This window comes from Helianthus annuus, chromosome 13 (assembly GCF_002127325.2).
Source record: "Helianthus annuus cultivar XRQ/B chromosome 13, HanXRQr2.0-SUNRISE, whole genome shotgun sequence".
Classification (NCBI taxonomy): domain Eukaryota; kingdom Viridiplantae; phylum Streptophyta; class Magnoliopsida; order Asterales; family Asteraceae; genus Helianthus; species Helianthus annuus.
Window position 1 is genome coordinate 82,951,092 of NC_035445.2, and position 20,713 is coordinate 82,971,804.

Sequence of the window (20,713 nt, forward strand, 5' to 3'; positions counted from 1 at the left end):
TAGAGTCTCGTGGGTTCGATACTCGGACTTGCTTTAGCTTTACTACATTGATCGGTTCACTTGCCGGTTGTGTGGGTTAGGGTTTAGATCGAGTCTTAGTTTTATAAATTTAAAGCTTAGAGAGTCTAGAATTAGGGTAATTTTAGTTGTTTTTAATTAACCCATTTTCAGCACATCAAGTTTTTTGGCGCCGTTGCCGGGGACTCTTGGCGATTGCGTTGATTACTTTGTGGACTTACTTGACATATTACGTGCTAGTTGTTTATTTTGTTTGAGTCGTAGGTATCTAAGTAATTTAGTGTCTTTTATAGTTACTTGAGTCTTTTGTTAGAGTCTTCTTACTTGGTTGTTTTCGGTTGTTGCAGTGGATGCCCCATACGCGCTCGCAGGGACCGCCGCCGCTTCCGTTTACACTCAAGTCATCCTTCTCGTCTTCCGCGTCTGAGGTAGGTGCTTCTAGCTCTACTTCGTCTTCACATTTCACACCCGCGTTCGATTTTACACCAAAGTCTTCACCCCACAATTCTCCGCCACTCACCCGTCCATCTAGTCCACCGCCCGTAGCTCAAATGGCCCGTAGGACAGTTTACGATCAGGCGACCACCGGTTTCGCCAGTGGGAATTCACCCATCACCCTTCCAAACATTCCGAACGATCGGTCCTGGCAGATTCCATCCTACATTATGACCGCCATCACAAATTCTTGCCAGTTCCATGGTCGTGACGACGAGGATGCCCCCGCTCATATCAATCGCATCACTCGTCTTTGCAGCACCTTCTCCATTGAGGGTGTCAATATTGATGCTAGGTATCTTCAGGTTTTTCCGTTCTCACTCGCTGGACGCGCAGCCGTCTGGTTCGATTCCCAGCCCGCTGGCACCTTCACTACTTGGGCAGGCCTTCGCGATGCATTCTTAGCCAAGTATTTTCCGCCAGCCAAGGCGTCTCGCCTTCGTGACCAGATTCACTCATTTCGTATGGAGCCAGATGAGCCGTATCACTTAGCTTGGGAGTGTTTTCAGACCCTGATATCGCGTTGTTCTCAGCATGGTCTATCCGATTGGGCGTTAGTCGAGAAATTCTACAATGGTCTTACTCCTGAGATTAGAGCTCGCTTCGATACTTCAGCAGGAGGTCAGCTTATGGGAAAGAAGACGGTGGCTGAGTGCAATGATTTGTTTGAGAGCTTTGCCCACTCTGATATGGACTACAGCACTACCAGCAGGACTTCCATTCCTGTGCGTACCACCTCGGCCGGTCGAGGGGTAAACCAAGTTAGCTTGGATCCATCGGTAGCTGCTGTAGTCGAGAGTTTGAGGCAGGAGATAAGGCAGGAGTTGAGCGAGATAAAGAAGAAAGTTGATAGGTGTGAGGTTTGTCGAGGAGGTCATGATACTATCGATTGTCCTACCCTTACTCTTGAGCAGGTGGAGTACATAGCCGGTCAGTCTAGGGGTCCTACGAATCCGTTCAATAATTCTAACTCCAGCTGGCGCGGTAGTGGTAATGCGAGTGGTTATCGTTCGTCTGGAAATCCTTCTGGATTTCCATCTGGTCGGTATCAGAGTAGAGGGCCTGGTATTTACACGAGTTCTGGTTCAGGGCAGTTTAGTGGGTCAGGTTCGAGTGGGCAGTTTGCTAGTGGAGGATCGACTCAGGAGAGTCAGGGTAGTGGAAAGGCTCCTGAGGGTAGTCTGAGCAGGTTGGAGGAGATGTTCGCTCAGATGATGACGCAGAATCAGGCGTTCGTTAAAAGTCAGGAGCAGACTAATAAAAATCACGAACTCCAGCTCAAGAGTCAGCAGGCCGCCCTTCTTGATCTTCAGAGAACAGTAGGTGGACTTACTAAGCAGTTGCAGGAGCACCCGCCGGGTCAGTTTTCGGGAAACACTTTCACGAATCCCGCGAATCAGTCAGCGAAGGCTATTACGACCCGTAGTGGGAAGAGTTTGGGAGAGGTTGAGAGAGAGAGAGAGAGTTGAGGAAGAGAAAGAGGAAGAACTCGATGAGGAGATCGAGATGGAGGCTCCAGGCAAGGTGCACACGAGGCTAGCCCCAGCAAGTACCGCACACGTCGAGGAGTCACCAGTAGAGAAGAAAGTGGAGAAGCAGCCGACGAAGGTTCGGCCGACACCGGTGATTGATTACTCTCGCCTTCTGTTCCCCGCCCGTGCCAGGCAGCAGAAATATGCTCAGGAATACGGGAAATTCCTTGATATGTTTACACAGTTGAAAATCAATCTTCCGTTCATCGAGGCGCTTCAGTCTATGCCCAAGTATGCGAAATTTCTCAAAGATCTGTTGAAGCGTAAGGAGAGAATCGGTGAGCTTTTGAATATTCCATTGACAGGAGGTTGTTCCGCGGTAGTCTTGAATAAGCTACCAGAGAAATTGACCGACCCTGGTACTTTCACGATTCCATGTTTCTTCGGGGGAGCCGTTACCCCTGCTCACGCCTTAGCCGATTTAGGGGCCAGCATCAATCTGATGCCGTTTTCGTTGTATGAGCGACTTGGTCTAGGAGAGCTTACACCCACGCGCATGTCATTGTACTTGGCTGACCGATCAGTCAAGTATCCTCGTGGGATAGTAGAGAATTTGTTGGTGAAGGTTGATAGGTTTGTGTTCCCAGTGGATTTCGTTGTGCTCGACATGGAGGCCGATGAGAGAGTTCCTATTATTCTGGGCCGTCCATTCGTTCGAACCGCAAAGGCGATCATCGACGTCTTTGACAGTAAGATTTCTCTTCGTACGGGTGATGAGATTGTCACATTTGAGATTGATAGAGCGATGCAGCATCCTGGCGGTCGTGATGGTGATAGTGGGTCGTGTCATTCCGTTTACTTTCTCAATTCATTCATATCTTGCGTCGACACGTGTCTTGAGTACATCAGTGGAGCTGATCTAGTAGGCGAGGGAGTTGTTGACGAGCATGACGAGGAGGAGGTTGAAGAAGTAGAGGAGGAGCAATTGGATGAGAGTGATGAGTTGCGTGTTACTGAGCCATTGGAGCTTGACGCGATTAGTGATGAGAGTACTCCTGTAGAGATTCCACCGCCTTTAGAACTTAAGGTTCTTCCATCACACCTTGAGTACGCATTTCTAGGAGAGAAGCCGGACATGCCTGTCATTATATCTTCGAAATTGACAGAGGAGGAAAAAGGGAGGCTGATTGAGGTGGTGAGAGAGCACAGTGATGCGATTGCCTGGAGGCTATCTGATATCAAGGGCATCAGCCCTACTTTTTGCACGCATCGCATTTTGATGGAGGATGTTTACAAGCCTGTAGTGCAGCCGCAGCGTCGCTTGAATCCGAACATGCAGGAGGTAGTGAAGAAGGAGGTGATGAAGTTGTTAGAGTCTGGTTTGATCTATCCTATTTCTGATTCAGCTTGGGTGAGCCCTACGCAGGTCGTCCCGAAGAAAGGGGGATGACAGTTGTCCTGAATGCGAAGAATGAGCTTATTCCGTCTCGTACTGTTACGGGTTGGCGTGTGTGCATTGACTATCGAAAGTTAAATGACGCCACTCGTAAGGATCATTTTCCGCTCCCATTCATTGATCAGATGCTTGAGCGTCTCGCGGGTCAGTAGTTCTATTGCTTTCTCGATGGGTTTTCGGGTTATTTCCAGATTCCTATTGCACCAGAGGATCAGGAGAAAACCACTTTTACATGTCCATATGGCACGTACGCGTACCGACGCATGCCGTTTGGTCTATGTAACGCTCCTGCTACATTCCAGCGTTGTATGATCGCGATCTTTCAGGACATGGTCGAGAGCTCGATGGAGGTATTTATGGATGATTTTTCAGTGTACGGTAGTTCTTTCGATCAGTGCTTGATAAATTTGGAGAAGATGTTGAAGAGATGTGTAGAGACGAAGCTGATGTTGAATTGGGAGAAGTATCACTTCATGGTGACTGAGGGGATTGTTCTAGGGCACAAGATTTCGAGAGCTGGTATTGAGGTTGATAGGGCGAAGATAGATACGATCAGCCAGCTTCCTCCGCCGACTAGTGTCAAGTCGGTTCGTAGTTTTCTCGGTCATGCGGGATTTTATAGGTGCTTTATTAGGGATTTTTCCAAAATCACACGCCCCATGACGCGATTGTTGGAGAAGGACGTTCCTTTCGTCTTTAACGAGGAGTGCCTTCGAGCGTTTGAGTTTCTAAAGGAGAAGTTAGTGAGTGCACCGATCCTCGTGTCACCTGATTGGAGCTTACCATTCGAGCTGATGTGCGACGCGAGTGACTACGCAGTTGGTGCAGTGTTAGGGCAGAGACGGGAGAAGCATTTTCACCCGATTTACTACGCGAGTAAAACTTTGAATGATGCCCAGGAGAATTACACTTCCACAGAGAAGTAGTTGTTAGCAGTGGTGTTCGCGTTCGACAAGTTCCGGTCATATCTCGTTCTTTCGAAAACCGTTGTGTTTACTGACCATTCCGCTCTGTGTTACCTGTTTCAGAAAAAGGATGCGAAGCCGCGCCTTATACGATGGATTCTGCTTCTTTCCGAGTTCGACATTGAAAGTAAGGATAAGAAAGGGGCAGAGAATGTGGCGGCAGACCACTTGTTCCGCTTAGAGGATCCGAAGAGAGAGGAGATTCGTGAGGAGGCGATAGGGGACAGATTCCCTCACGAGTCTATTGATGTTGTCACGGCAGGAGCCGTGGATCTACCGTGGTATAGCGATATAGCCAATTATTTGGCTGACGGGTTTGTGATGGAGAATATGAGTGCGCAGCAAAAGCGGAAGCTGGTGAGGGACGCTAGGAAGTACATATGGGATGACCCTTACCTTTTTAGGATTGGAGGCGACCGTATACTTAGGAGGTGTGTTAGGAGGGAAGAAGGTGTGGAGATCCTGAGGCACGTGCATGAGGGTTTGACAGGAGGTCATCATGGAGCACACACTACCGCGCCAAAAGTCTTCGACTGCGGTTTCTTTTGTCCTACGGTGTTCGAGGATGCTCAGGATTTTGTTAGGGCTTGTGATGCATGCCAGCGTACCGGAAATATCTCATTCAGGAATGAGATGCCCCAGAATCCTATTCAAGTGTTGGAAATCTTTGACGTTTGGGGCATTGATTTCATGGGACCTTTCCCTCCTTCGAGTGGGAATAGGTACATCCTCGTTGTGATAGACTATGTTTCGAAGTGGGTGGAAGCTCAAGCTTTGCCTACGAACGACGCACGAGTGGTGGTGAGGTTCTTGAAGAAGTTGTTTACGCGATTTGGTACACCTAGGGCAATTATTAGTGATCGCGGTACGCATTTTTGCAATGCGGTGATGGAGAAGGCGTTGGAGAGATATGGAGTTACACATCGCTTGTCAACCGCGTATCATCCGCAAACGAGCTGTCAAGTGGAGAACGCGAATCGAGGAGTGAAGAGGATTTTGGAGAAAACGGTAGGTAAGAGTCGGAAGGATTGGTCCGACAAGTTGGATGATGCGTTATGGGCATTCCGCACCGCCTATAAGACGCCATTAGGTACGACGCCGTTTATGGTTGTGTATGGGAAGGCGTGCCATTTACCGGTCGAGTTAGAGCATCGAGCTCTTTGGGCACTCAAAACGGTGAATTTAGATTTGACCGAGGCCGCTAGGAGAATATACTTCCAAATTCATGAATTGGAAGCCCTTAGGGATGCGGCGTATGAGTATTCGTGGAGTATTAAAGAGAAAACGAAGGCGTTGCATGATCAGAAGCTTAGGGGGTTGAAGGAATTCAAGGTTGGTGATAAGGTGCTTCTTTACAATTCGGGATTTAAGTTGTTTCCCGGGAAATTGAAGTTGAAGTGGACGGGACCGTATGTAGTGAGGGAAGTGTTTCCGCATGGTGCGATCGAGCTATACAATAAGGAGAGTGACGAGTCGTGGAAAGTGAATGGCCACCGCTTGAAGCATTATTTAGGAGGGCTTATTGACGACATCGAGAAGGAGGAAACTCCTCTCGAAGATCTTCCGGATACCACCGCGTAGGTTCTTGAGTGAAAACTCAAGTGTAGAGTTTGTACATTGAGTCATTGTCCGTGTCGTGTCTTTAGTTTAGTGATTTGTGTGCTTTTGCGTTGTTTGTCGTTGTGTCGTATTTGTGTCCGTTTCGTGTCTTGTCAAGTATTTTGCAGGTACATCATTCTTCATGTGGCCGAAGTCGACTAACGAGCAGCCTCACAGGTACGTTTAACAGTAAAAACGAAGAAATAAGTGCAGGGGGTAATTTGGGAATTAATACAATTATATTTGGCTGTTAACTGTTACTACTGTCAACATATTGCTGATATTTGCTGTCCAGGCGGCCCGCGTACCACTTTCTCTCTAGTTAACGCGACCCGCTTGGAATTAAAAGATTTTGAAAAAATTATAGGCGCTTGCGGCCCGCCTCAACTTGCCCTTTATAACTTACGCGTGCCGCGTGAACCTTGTATGTCGGCACCAGATGTATAAACCCCCAAATTGATTCACTTAAAATCCTAACTCATTTCCCCAATTTATCCGGCGACTGTTGACCCCCCACCACCGTTTTTCCGGCGACTGCTAACCACCCCCATCACCCACTACACCGTCGGCCACCATCTCCGGTTTCTGTCCGGTTACGACCACCACCACCTCCGACTGCCTATTACCCCGTCCTTTATCCACCATTATCATCACCACTGTACCGACCATCATCCACACGCCGCTGGTACACCACCATCAGCCACCATAGTCCTCACTGCACTGCGTGTTCTGTTTTCATCGGCAACGAGGTATGTTCCTGCATTTTACTTGCTTGTTTTGTCGTTATTGAGTCAAGTCAGTGCTTAGTTGTGTCGGGTCTGTAGTCGAGTCAGTGGTTTTAGCGTCGAGTTTACAGATTTGTTTCGCTAATCGTCTGTAGTCATAAAGGGTTGTTTTTTATTTGTTTCGCGTCTTTAGGGGTCTGTAGCATTTGTGTTAGGTCAGTAGTGTCTTTTGGTCGAGTCTCGTGTCTGTAGTTGTCACGTCAGGTCCATGTATCAGGTCAGTTGGTTTAAATGGGTTTAATATCACTGTCGTTTGGGTTGATTTGCTGGTCGAATTTGTGTCTCCTGTCAGGTCTGTGTTATTGCAAGTCATCTGCGTATGTGTCGAGTTTTATTTGCTGAATTAGGTTATTACATCTATAGTGAAATCTTTGTCATTAAGCAGGTGTTAATAGGTCTGTTTGGGATTTGGTTTGGGTTGGGTTGATAATGTCACAAGTTCAGAACTGGTTTGTTTAGAATGGGTGCGGATTGTTTGCATTGGTATTGATTTGTTTGACGGGTCAGGTTTATGACAGGCGGTGGGGTTGGTTTGAATTCATTTGTTTTGGAATTTTGCGGGCGATTGGTTTTTGGCGTCATAAAATTCAAGTGTGGGGAGGCGTTTGCGCGTTTTTGACATAATGACCATATTTTTCAAAAATCTACGCGCGCCGTTTCCATTGCTTCCACGCTTCGGGTTTGCTTGATGATATCTCGGCACTTGGGATTGCTCGAGGGCGAGCAAAGTGCCGGGAGGGGGTAAGAGTGTAAATTTTTGTAGTTTGCGTCTAATTAGTCTTAGTGTCGTCTTTGCGTCGAAAGTCTAGTTTTTGCGTCATTTAGGGTCGTTTAGGGCATCGCTTGTTTACTAAACCGCTTCGCTCGTACTCAATCTCCATTCGGGCGAAGTTCGGTTTGTTTTCAAGTCGTTTTGCGATTAGTCACTTGTTTTGAACAACGGCCGCGAACGAAATGCTATACGGCCGTCGTTTGAGTGTATATTATTATTTTATTATTATATTAAAAAAAATCATAAAAATTTCAAAAATTCATAAAAAAATCAGAAAAAATCTTAAAAATTCCAAAAAAAATTAAAAAACTCAAAAATACAAAAAAAATAGCTTGTGTTTACTAACTGTTCACCTGTTTTGCATGTTTATTGAATTGTTTTGAACAGGATGTCAGGTGAGGGATCGTCATCAGGAGTGAAGCGCAAGAGGCGCAGTACTAGGGCTCAGGGAGATGCTCAGGAGCAGCCGGCTGCTACATTACTTAGAGAGATCACATATAGGGATGACGGGATCCCACATGGTCAGAGTAATAGGTTGTTGGATAGCCCGTTGTTGCGATTCACTGTTGGGTCGGCTGAGTATTTGAAGTTTGATGCTATTAAAAAGCTGAGGTTGCTAGAGTTTAGAAAGATTGATTGGGATTTGGTAGGTCAGTTGGGTCGTATTTCTGAACTTTCTATTTTTAGCAAGTCGTATCGTACTTTCCCAAATTAATCAATTGTACTTTCATTGCACTTTATTTCGTTCCAAATTATAAACCGAGACTTGAATCATAATGAAAAAGTGCATCGTTTTGATCATATGCTTGTTTTAATACTATGTTATGTTATTACACGTTAAATCACGTTAAACTATGTCAAACACGTAAAAACAGTGGAAAGATATCCTAATCTTGGCTCTCGAAACAAGTATTATCAAGAGATTACCCTAAACCAGACAAAAATCGGGAATTCATACGTTAATTCGGTAAATTATCAGAAATTTGGGCTAAATCAAATAATTATACTATATATTATTAGTTAAAATAAATAAATATAGTATTTGTATTAATTAAATAAATTAATTAATTAAATAAATTAATGTTGTAAATAAATAAAGGGTTTATGAAATTGATTTTTAGTTAAAATGGTTAGTTAAACCTAACCTAGTTAGTTAAAACAAAGTTATATGCTAACTAGGTTAGCATTTAATACATGGGACCACTAACTGAGTTAGAGAACTCAGTTAGTTCAGTTAGTTATCAAAAAAGAAGAAAAACGGGGTTCCTCTTTAAGGAACCGGCCCTTATTGAGTCTCGAACCCGCGACCTCTTGCTTAACAAACGAACACACAACCATCCGGCCGGGCATGCCACATCCATTTATATTAGGAAACAAATTAAACTTATGCGTTAATTCGATTTCAAATCTGATTTTTATTTAACCGCCAAAACAGAATTTCAGCAACAACCCTTGACTTCTTTTCTCTTCTTTCGTGATTGATATCATTCCGGAAAATCATTTCCTTCTTTCCGAAATGTCAAACAATTCCTTTTGTCCAAGAATTTCCATGTGTCGAATCAATCATGCGATCTCCTTCCTTATTTCGGTCAATCCCGAATTGTTTCCAAGTTAACCGCAACCCTTTCGACTCTTATAAATACCGAACCCCCTTCACCTCGAAGTCACACACCGCTCACAACTCCTCTCGTCCCGAGTCACACACACACTGTTACCTCTTCTCGTAACCAAGACACCGCCGGAGAAGACAATTCACCGCCGGAACTCACCCGAATCCCGCCGGAGTCCCTGACCAACCGTCGGAGAAGACAACTACCCTGCCAACACCCTCCGGTAACCACTAGTATTCCTTTTTCCGATTACGTCGCCGGCCGACTTTCAATTTACAAATATTATTAAGTCACTGTTATTGTTTTATATTAATAATTATTAATCTGTATTATTATTATTACTATTATTAGTATTAATATAAATATTAATCATAGTTAATCAATATATTAAAACCAGTAATATTATTCTAATTAGTATCCAACTATTAGTATTATTATAAAATTCAGTATTTAATTGTATTAAAAATTCAGTATTATTGTTGTCGTTATATTATTATAAATTCATTTATTAAAAAAAATCCAGATATTTTTAATTAAATTCAGTTATTATCCAGTATTATTATATTATTATTATAATCTATATAAATTCAGTTAATATTATTATTATTAACAAAATTCAGTTATATTAAATTCGGTTATTATATTTTTAATGAATAAATTTAATTACCATTATTCTTATTATTATTACTTACTATTGTTATTACTATAAAATATTAATTTATAAATATTAATATCAATATTATTATTATTATTACTACAATTGTTATTATCACCATTATTATTATTATTATTATCATTTTTTTTATAACTAATAGTATATTATTATTAAATCCATTCCTATTATTATTATTATCAAAATAACATATTACATCATTTAAATACATATTATTAAGCGTAAATTCAAACTCTAAATTGTTCATGGTAATTATTATTATTATTATTGTCATACATTACAAGTATTAGTAGCACTCGCAATATTAACGTATACCTAAAATCATAAATAGGGTAATCTCTTGCGCTCGTTTGCAATTCGCTTGGACAACTCTTTTGTCTTATTCTCTTACCAAGAAGCGCAACGCAATCTAAGGTGAGTCTACATGACCCATTTTCTATTTTCCACTTTTGGGTGCAATATGTATTCTATATCAAACATCACAATCACATCAAACATTTTATGCACACTCTATCCTTACTCTATGTGATACATTTTAATCATGTTAGACATGTTATGCTATTGTAAACACTCATGACTATGTGTTCATTAACTTCGTACAAGCCTCCCCTAACAATGGTAGCGCTATAGGTTGAGAAACGCCCCTCCCGTTATATTAACGGGTATTGTTAGGTTAAACTATGTTAAAAACCACCCTTTTGGGTTGGACACGTTAGTTGCGTTAAACTTTGGTTTGGACATATAGAGTAACATCATTTCGAGCATATACTGTTGACATGATATTGTATTTCACATTTGGATATGAGTAACATTTTAAACACGTATTATGCTATGTATGAAAACTTGTATACTCGCCAACATGCTTTTGTTGATTTTATTTTAATACATATTGCAGGTTGATGTTCAAGAAATAAAGAAATCAAGCTAGGATGGAACTAGAAACCCATTTTAGCATAGTATTTTATTATGTTTGGTTTATGATGTACTTGAAAACAATGTATTCCATTTGATATTTATGAAATGAATTTAAATCATATTGTCACAATAGTGTTATGTTGTTTTGAGCAATTTGTTCGTCTCATCCCGATGTTTCCGCCATCGGTTGGGGTGTGACAGTTCAGAATGGCGTTGGATTGTGACGCGCCGCAGTATTACGAGCTCACCCTGGAGTTTCATTCCACATTTTACTACAGACATCCAGGGGGTTTTGATGAGCCAGATGTAGTATCATTTGCATTGGGTAAACAGATCTTCAACATGAGTTTACCACAGTTCGCGGAGGCAACTGGGTTTTATACAGTTCAGGAGGTCGAGTCTAAGGTGTTCAGGGGTTTGCTGAGGCAGGTAGTGAAGGAGGAAAAGGGGTCTTGTGTGTTGAAGGAGGAGTTAGCGAGGTTTTGGCGCACCATTGCTATTTCACCATTTTCAAACAACATGGTGGCGTCTGATATCAGAGATCCTCTTTATCGGTTTGTGCACAAGATACTATCAGCTACATTGATAGGTAGGCATGAAGGGGATAAGGTGAATCAGCACAGTTTGTTTTGTCTGATGTGCATGATAGAGCGTCGCCCAGCAAACTTAGCGAGCATTTTGGCATGGTCGTTGGTGAGGCCAAAGAAGGGAGGAGGAACGGGGAGGTTATATGGCGGGCCGTATATTACGATGTTGGCAGCGAATTTGGGTATATTTGCTGATTTCCCTCCTGAGAGGATGAGTGTAGGACCAACTCCATCACTTATGGAGCTGAGGAGTTTTCAGCTGGCTAGGATAGTTACATGCGATGATCCGCCAGCGTGGTCTGAGGTTTTGCCAGCACCACCCTCACCAGATCCAGCTGCCGAGGAGGCAGCACGCACTATGATTCCCGAGCGTTATCAGGTGCCACTCCAGAGGCATCAGCTGTCGGCACGAGAGTACCCCGTTAGACAGCCACGGCCAGAGCCATTGACATTAGAGGCAGTCTATGACAGGATGGATATGTTATTTGATTTAGTAGAGCAGACGCGGGATGGTATGAGAGTGATTATGGATCACTTCCACTTGCAGCCACCACCATCTTGGCAGCCGCAGCAGGAGGGTCCAGCTAGTGGACAGGAGGATCCTGCAGGCGGGCAGCAGAGTGGAGCAGGAGGAGCATGAGGATATGCAGCAGTGCTTATGGAGCTTATATCTTTTGTTTTTATTTTATGCTGTTTTAATCCTTATATTTTGGTCTGTACTGATATTATATACTGGTTGGTAGGGTTTTGGGGTTGGTAGATACTTGGTTGATTGTTTATATTTTGATGGTATATATTATGTTGGTTTGGTATGATTTGAGTGTTAGGTCGTTGTTGGTGCCGCTTCCGTTCGCGTGTCCGAGTTAGTACAGTTTGCTGAGCGCGTTTTGGATTGGAGGGCATGTGTGGTATCGACTGGCATACTGACAGTCTCACATATTTATTCAGCTAAGTCGTTCCACTTGTACACTTGTATATTTATTTATTTATTTTGTTTTTAGGTTTTAGGAGTCATATTTTCATCCTTGCATTAGGGACAATGCAATATTTAAGTGTGGGGATGGGAACTAGTGTTCAGTGTGTCTAGTTAGTAGTGTCTTGAGTCATAAAAAATAATAAAAAAACAAAAAAAATTGAAAAATTGAAAAATAAAAAAAAAATTAAAAAAATTGAAAATGTCCTTGAAATAAGAAGTTTGCAAAATAAAAACGGAAAATGATAGAAAAGTCGAGTTTTTGTTCGGGTGCAAATAATAATAATATGAGATAATTTAATCGTGCTTGTGTCTAGTTTGGGATATGCGGGTAGGCTCGGTTCGGTTTTGAGTTCCTTTGATTTTAATGTACCTAATGTCGGTTTACTAGTGGGTTCTCATCTAGGAAAAGTGGGGAAGTTGAAACCGCCAAAAATAACATAAGGGGCACCGTTATAAGTTAAAACCGTTAGAGTTTGTGATCATGTGAAAAAAAAAATAGAATAAAAAGTGAGCTAGAAACTAAATGAAAGTAGCCACTTCTATGTAGTCTGGGTTGGGGATAGCGACTCTACAGCAAGATTACCGTTAGGGTGTGTGAAATCGACCGTGCAAAGCAATAAAAAGAAAAAAAATAATAAAAAGTATCGAAACTAAGTAGTCTGTGGTTGGGGATAGCGACTCTACAGCCGGATTGCCTCTTGTGTCGGGAAAGCACCGTCTAGACTCACGAAAGAAAAAAAAGAAAAGAAAAAAAAAGAAGAAGAAAAATTTTTGATTGTAAACTCTCTTGGTTTTGATATAAAACGGTTGGGAATTGGTCCAGTGATCGTTCCTTTTGTCCTATAAGTTTGAGGTGGGAGTAGATGGGCTGCAATTTCTAGTGTGAGACCCTAGGTGGATTGACCCATATTTGAACCTAAATTGCATGATGAGGGCTCGGAACCGGGTTGGGTTTAATAGGATCATTATACTTGCAATCGCGACTAACACGAGTATCGATTTTATAAAATAACTTAAGCTTTTGTCCCGATCGACTATTCCGACTATGATTCCGTTTGCATAATTCTTTTTCGAGGACGAAAAAAGAGTAAGTGTGGGGATATTTGATGTATTGCAAAATACATCTTTATTCGCGTCCGGTTTTAGTCGTTAGATAGTTGTTTTTGTCCGTTTTTAGCATAGAATGTACATACTCTTGATATTTTTGTGTTTTCCAGGTCTTTACAGCCAAAAGGAGCAAAAACGAGTTAAAATCTGGAAAGGCGAAAGGCTGGAACGGAAATCGAGGACTCAGGAACAGAAACGAAGTGAAAGTTTAGTTCTGGAGCTTCCAGGCGGGCCGCGTGAACTTACATGAACACTCACGCGCCCCGCCTCAACTTACAAACAGAATCCAGCATTATTGAAGTCCGGGCGGGCCGCATGAACTTATGAAACACCTTAACACGGGCCGCCTGAACTTAAGACTTGTTTCCGGATGATAACATTGAAGCGGGCCGTGTTAACTCCCACCTATGCATTACGCGGGCCGCGAGAGCTGCTTAAACGTGCAACCCAATCAACAGCAAACGGCTAGTAGGGTTTTGAAGGTTATAAAAACATCATCATCAACAGCCGAGGACATTACGAACTTTGGACTTGAGAGGCGATCTTGGAGACTGATTTCAGAGGTTTTGAAGGTTCGGGTCGTGAAGAATCATCGTGGGAAGCTCAGGAGCATTCGGATTGGAAGATATTCGGGTTATCTCTACTTGTTTATCATTCGGTTTGCTTGTTCTCTATTTTTAATGATGAATTCAGATTTAAATAAGTTTATTATCGTATTCTTGAACATGTTTAGCAGCTAGATTTCTTGTTACTACCTAGACATGGTTGAATGATTGCATATGTTTTGATTATTCTTGGATTTTTGAATGCTATGGACAGTTTATAATTTGTAAACGGTTTGTTCTATCAGTTAGATGTGTTTGCGTGCTTGATGTTGTTTAATTATTGATTATTGTTTCGCATGAATCTTGGTGATGGTCTTTATCACATAATAGAATCGTGCTAGGTTTTAGATTTTGGTGACTGTCTATATCACGTAATAAATCTTGAATCTTTAGGGTTAAATCGGCCGATAAACCTTAGAAGTAATAATTGATATTTTTATAAAATCAAGTGCTCTACTAATCGTCAATAGCTGTAAGGTGCGAGATTATTGCTAGGTCTAAGTGATTAAACCGCAAGGTGGGTCCTTCTTAGGAAGTTAACCTTTTGGCTGCTGTCTAGCAAGTCTAGCTGAGAAAACAAGCCTATCCTAGGTTTAGGTCTCGTAAGGGAGTGAGCCTTGTAGGATACTTTTATAAACCCATTAGATGTCTTGTAAAGGAGTCTAATAACCGGTAAGTTAACAACCTTTAGGGGATCTTAGCGTGCTCTTGAGAAGGGTTAGGGGTCCTTAGATTTCCCGAGAGGTGAGAATTTTAAGATCCCGGTTCCATAGCAGACAACTTCCAATTATAGTCATAACTAAAAGCAATCAGGATTCCTGTCTAGGTAGTTCCTTCATCATCCTTGAGTTCAGCCTTCGTGTGAGTTCGTGTCTAGTTCATTTAGTTAATTTAGTTGACTTTTTAATAATAATTTTAGGATATTTAGAACCCCCCCCCCTAATTAATAAACAATTTAGTTATGTCGTGTCAGTCTTAGTCTAGATAGAGTCGTAGCGTAATCAGTAGAGTCTCGTGGGTTCGATACTCGGACTTGCTTTAGCTTTACTACATTGATCGGTTCACTTGCCGGTTGTGTGGGTTAGGGTTTAGATCGAGTCTTAGTTTTATAAATTTAAAGCTTAGAGAGTCTAGAATTAGGGTAATTTTAGTTGTTTTTAATTAACCCATTTCAGCACATCAACAATGAAGCAACGTAAGTGAGGAAAGTGTCGCGAAAGTGCGTAAGTGTGGGACGACAGGAGAGAGTAAGCACACAAAGTTCAAATAGCAATTATCACGTTAACTAATGCACTGTGTGAACTATCTAACCGACAATATAACATAAATCATACCACCTATTGTGTCGAGTCTTGCACGTGGAGCGAAGCGTCGTTGTGGATCGTTGAGCACTGTACAGGTTATAGTCTGGTTTTATCAAAAAGCTTTTCCCTTTTTAATACCAAGTTCACTATAACCAATGGTTCTGATACCAATCTGTCACACCCCCAAAATCCACCATGCGGAGCATCACCGCTTGGAGGCGTGACATGACCAGGATCGAGCCACCAATCATATTGAACAACGTATTTAAGTAAATAAAACCAACCACAATACAATTGGTGACCAAAAGGAAGTTAACCAAGTTCAATTTAAACAGCAGAAGCATAAGACGTTAAACCAAAACATAAGTTCGTAGTTCATAAGTTTAAAGACCCAAAACATAAGTTTCATAAGTTCATAAAGTTTATTTATTGAGTACGGGACATAACAGTTCGCATCCCACAACGACCACCTCCATGTGCAAGCCCCATAGCATCTAGTGACCTGCAAAGCATGTAACAACGAGTCAACAACAAAGTTGAGTGAGTTCAGGGTTGGTTGTCCATTTTAGAGTTGTTTCCAAAAACGTAGTTTAATCTTAATCAGCTATCCAACCGTGGGGGTTACCCCATAGTTCGAAAACGTTTATTAGTTAACCATCCCATGTCCAACTTCCCTGGCTATCCAGCCCGGCACTCCGGCCGTGGGGGCTACCCCATTATTTAAACTACCAGACTCGTTTATCATATCGACTACTAACGAAAATTACTTGTGCCCTAGCGTCGGTGTCTATCATCACCGACGTGCCATAGTCCATTAGTACACGCCCGTCCGACTGGCACGCTGTGAGGTTTGTTAAACCTAATAGTGTTATTAACTAATGACCCGCTCGCCATTGCCTCGACAATTAAATCGATATAAAGGGAGGGACTTCGCTGATAGAGTTCTAGTCCAGTAAGTCTAATTCCATCCCAACAGGACGAGGAATTCTCATTCCTGAATACGTCCCAAGGACGAGGAATCCCTATTCCTAAACCCATTCCCATTCCCACCGGGAATTTCCATGCTTTGTAGAAAAGTGTGAACTCACCTCGGTTTGCTCGGTTAGATTAGTTACTTTAATAATCAGGAAATCAAGCACGTCCTAATAAGGTATAAATAACAATCAATTTCTCATGCACAACACGTATGGTTTATCTACCCATTACTTTTATCACATATCACACAATTTAAACGTCAACGCACTTTGTTACGTTATATATTATTTTACCCTAAAATTATATAACGGTAAAATAAACAAATATTCACACAAGAGTTTTAGTATACAATATGTATTTTAAATATATATTTATCAAATTTTATTTACGAAAGTCAACCTCCGATACTTGGTGTTTTATTACAAAAATTATGGCGAAGTTTGTATTCGAAACACAAGTTATAAAATATACTTGTAATACTTGTTTTAGAAAAATATTTTCTAAGTGTTGGGATTTTAAAAAATTTCGCCAGAGTTTCCTTTGTAAACGGATGTGTCCATGCTTACTAGCATATCATTTTCTTTTCGAAAATTCATTCAAACAATTCTCATTCAACAACATACAACCTTTATTTACCAAACTTGTCAAAAACAAGCATAAACCATAAACTCATGAACTTGAAAATTTATAAAAATGTGCAGTAACTTACTAGCATACTTAGTAAGTCTTGTTACCTTTAAAAATGTGATTAGTTCCTTTAAAACTTCATTTTCAAAGAGTTTGATTATTCACAACTTCTAGTCATGTTTTCTAGAAATATTTCTTTGTGAAATTTTCTTATTACACAAGTGTTTCTACACTTGTTTATCCACCAAAAATGTGTTAAGTTTATGTAAGATCCAAGTTTTAACGAAACTCATACTTTTCACTTGGTTCTTTCGAAAAACCACTCATGGATCTTTGGATCTACAAGATTATAACCTACGTTGATCTTTATTTTTCAAGAAAACATCTATTTATTCAAGTTCATAGTTTATGTGTGGATGATTCCATCGTCCTACACATTTCTAACTTTCTCATCTTGCTAGATCATGTTTTTAATCATGATCTAGCAAGACCATATGATGATCCATCAACTACATAAGTAACAACAATCGACAATCATCACAACACATGAATATCATAATTTCTTCATCTTTTAATCATACTTCTATTACCAAATTAGTTTATGTTCAAGATTTCTTTACAAGATTCATTAGAGTTCTTATCATTTTGACCATTAAACATTATTAACCACTTAAACAAGACGTAAAAAGCAAAGATCTAAGTTCTTACCACTAGTTCAAGACTAGGGAAGTTCAAGTGAAGAAATGTGATGGTTAAAAGAAGATGAGAGAGGTCCTTCAACTTCCGAACACACCGAGCTTCGTTGTATGATCTCTAACACCCTTGGATGCTCTTAGAATGGTTGAAAGTGATCAAGTGATGATGGTGGTGGTGGTGCTACTTGGGGTCGGCCGAGATAGAGGAGAGGAGGAGAGTTCTTGGTGTGTTGTTTGATGTGTGAAGTTAGGAATGATGGTGGACTAGTGGTTTAAATAAGCATTCTTCCAACACCCCTTTACACAAGGGTTAACATGTTCCGCAAGTACTATACACATACAATAAACAAATAAAAGAAATCAAAGTGGGGATCCCACTTTCTAGAACCGGTTGGTGGGGGGGGGGGGGTTGGTCTAGTTGGGTTTCAATTGTTTAGTTACTAATCTTGTTAGAAATCAAGTGCTTAGCTAGTGCATTATGGTGTGTTATTAAATATACAGTGTGTTAGGGTGTTCGAAGACCCTAACTAGCTCAGAAAAATAGAAATAATGTGTTTGACAATATTTTTGTGTTCCGGGTAAAGTCCGGTTGTTCGGTTCGGTGTTGTTCCGTTAAAGTGCTTAATTAATCCGTAAAGTGTCCTATATATATACTTTTGTAACACTTTTAATTCTCAACACTTAGGAAAGCACACAGGACTATTTAGTAACTTTTCTGTACACTACCAGTATGTTAACAAGCACATGTAAGTATAACACAGAAATCAGAAATCAGTTAAGTGATTTAGCACAGTCATCAAGCACATTAATTATTATTAATAAATTGTACGGATACATGGAATTGTGAGGGTTGTCACAATTTATAGAAGAGGAAGTAGTAGAAGGCTTAGATCCTTGGAAAACAGAAGTTGGCTTCTTTTGAGCAGCCTCGTTGTTCTTCTAGAATTGTGGGGGTATAGGAGGCAACAACATAGAGGTTTGGGACAAAGTTGTCGTTGGCATGGCAGGTGAAGCAGGCTTTCCTTAAGAGGCCATAGGGTTATGATATTGGTAAAAAATAGGTTGAAAACTGATAGAAATTTTTAGAATTGAAGCACCACTTGCCCCACAGTGGGCACCAAATTGTTTTGGTAAAAAATCGGTTTAAGGATAATGTAACCAAATCTGTTTGTGAGGTAGAGTGCTTATACGAACATAATGATTGCGAAAACTTGAAATGTAGAGGAAACACAAGGATTTGTACCAGGAAAAGCCCTTGAACACTAGAGATCGCTGACATAAAAACCTCGGGTGGTAAAAACTATTAACCACCAACTATATTTACAAGTAAAATCAAATACAACTTCAGAAATTGATCAAGCTTGATACAATAATGAGTGTGTGTTAGCCGAGAGTGATGAGTTATGCATGCTGTGCGTATATGTGTGTGTGACTTGATCAATCCCTTTTAAAATAGAAATAACAAAAAGGTGCGATAATCATGCTAGACCCACGTCTTCTCTCCATAAATGTTGTGGAATAAGCACGTGCATCCTCTTAACGACTTCAGCTTAGACTCAGTCCACCACTTAGTTCACCTGCATATAAACATAAGAAGATATCGAGAACAATTATTAGTAACCATAGTAAACAATAAGAATCCTTGATCCTCTCAGGTCCCGTAATACACATTAAGGATATTTGATCCAGAATATGTCTCAGGATATTGGATCTGGAACAAATAAAACTTAGGCCCTAACAAATATCACATTTTAATGTCCTAAGCCCAAAATCCAAAGACACATAAGGTTCTTTATAATGAATGTAGAATACGATACCTAGGGGTGCAACTGCAAACGAGCCGAGCCCGAGCTTGACCAGGCTCGAGCTCGAGCTCGATTAACTTTATATGAGCTCTGGCTCGAGCTCGGCTTGATTCGAGCTTTGTTTTCAAGGCTCGAGCTCGGCTCATTTGTATTTTCTCAAGCTCGGGCTCGGCTCGGCTCGTTTATTATCTATTAATTAATATATTAAATAAAAATAATATAAATAATAGACTTTTTAGGCTCGTGAGCTCGATAAGTGAAGCTCGGGCTCGAGCTCGTTTACTAAATAAGCTTATTTTTAGGTTTGAGGTCGGCTTGTAAACAAGTTTAAATAAGCTCGGCTCGACTCGGCTCGTTTACACTAAGGCTCGATAAGGCTCGACGAGCCTAACGAGCTTCACATGCGAGGCTCGAGCTCGGGCTCGATAAACAGACGAGCTTTATTTTAGGCTCAAGCTCGGCTCGGGCTCGATAAGGCTTGGCTCGTTTCGAGCTTTTTCTCGAGCCGGTCTCGAGTAGCTCGCGAGCCGCTCGGCTCGTTTGCACCCCTAACGATACCATCGTCATAACCTAATTTCTTAATCATCTCTTCTAAAACATCCATATTCAATACACGAAAGTCTACATGATCAATGAAGTTGATCTTTCCATCTAAGTACTCCCTACTTGGATTATCTACAAAATAACCTCCATGGTATACCCTAATTGTAAATTGTCGGTCAGTATCACCTGTAAACAAACAACAACATCAAATTAAAACAACAGAAGTTTCAATTTTTACATGAGAATTACTTTCATGTTGCTTACAATACATCTCCTCTGGTTCGAAATATTGAAGATCCATACTGCAAATCACTGGGATTCCCCTAGAAATCGTCCAACTCAAAGTGCATTCAATGAACTAGGTTAAGGTCAGGGTTTGAGATTGAACAAATGAGGAAAACCAAGGATGTAAGTATTCGTGGTGAAATTCCTGAAATACCCCTCCTGGTAACGGTAAACTTAACGTTGAGATGACGGAGAGGCCAATGTTGACTACATTTGGAAACGTTCGGGGGTAGGACAGTAGGATTTTGGTTTTAGAGGATAAGAGTGTCAGCGGGGTAAAACCCTAGGGTTAAAATTGCATTTTACACTTTTTTTTTCATTTAAGAGAGCTTATTAAAGGTTTTTTTTTCTTTTTTTTTTAATTCTGATTGAACAAGCCATTTGGGTGAACCATGAATCAACCAACTCGACAATTTGGTCGATAATTTTAAAAGTGTTAATGCT

The 20,713-nt window shown here is 41.0% G+C and overlaps 1 protein-coding gene across 1 annotated transcript; it reads left to right on the top strand.

The window, feature by feature from the left end:
- Positions 1-368: 368 nt before the first annotated feature.
- On the top strand, positions 369-1,982 carry LOC110901146. Its single transcript, XM_022147992.1, has one exon. It carries the CDS (start codon positions 369-371, stop codon positions 1,980-1,982), a length of 1,614 nt encoding a protein of 537 aa, XP_022003684.1.
- The last annotated feature ends 18,731 nt before the right edge of the window (positions 1,983-20,713 follow it).

Coding starts and splice junctions, on each gene's coding strand:
- LOC110901146 (XM_022147992.1), top strand. CDS start 369: ATGCCCCATACGCGCTCGCAGGGACCGCCGCCGCTTCCGTTTACACTC.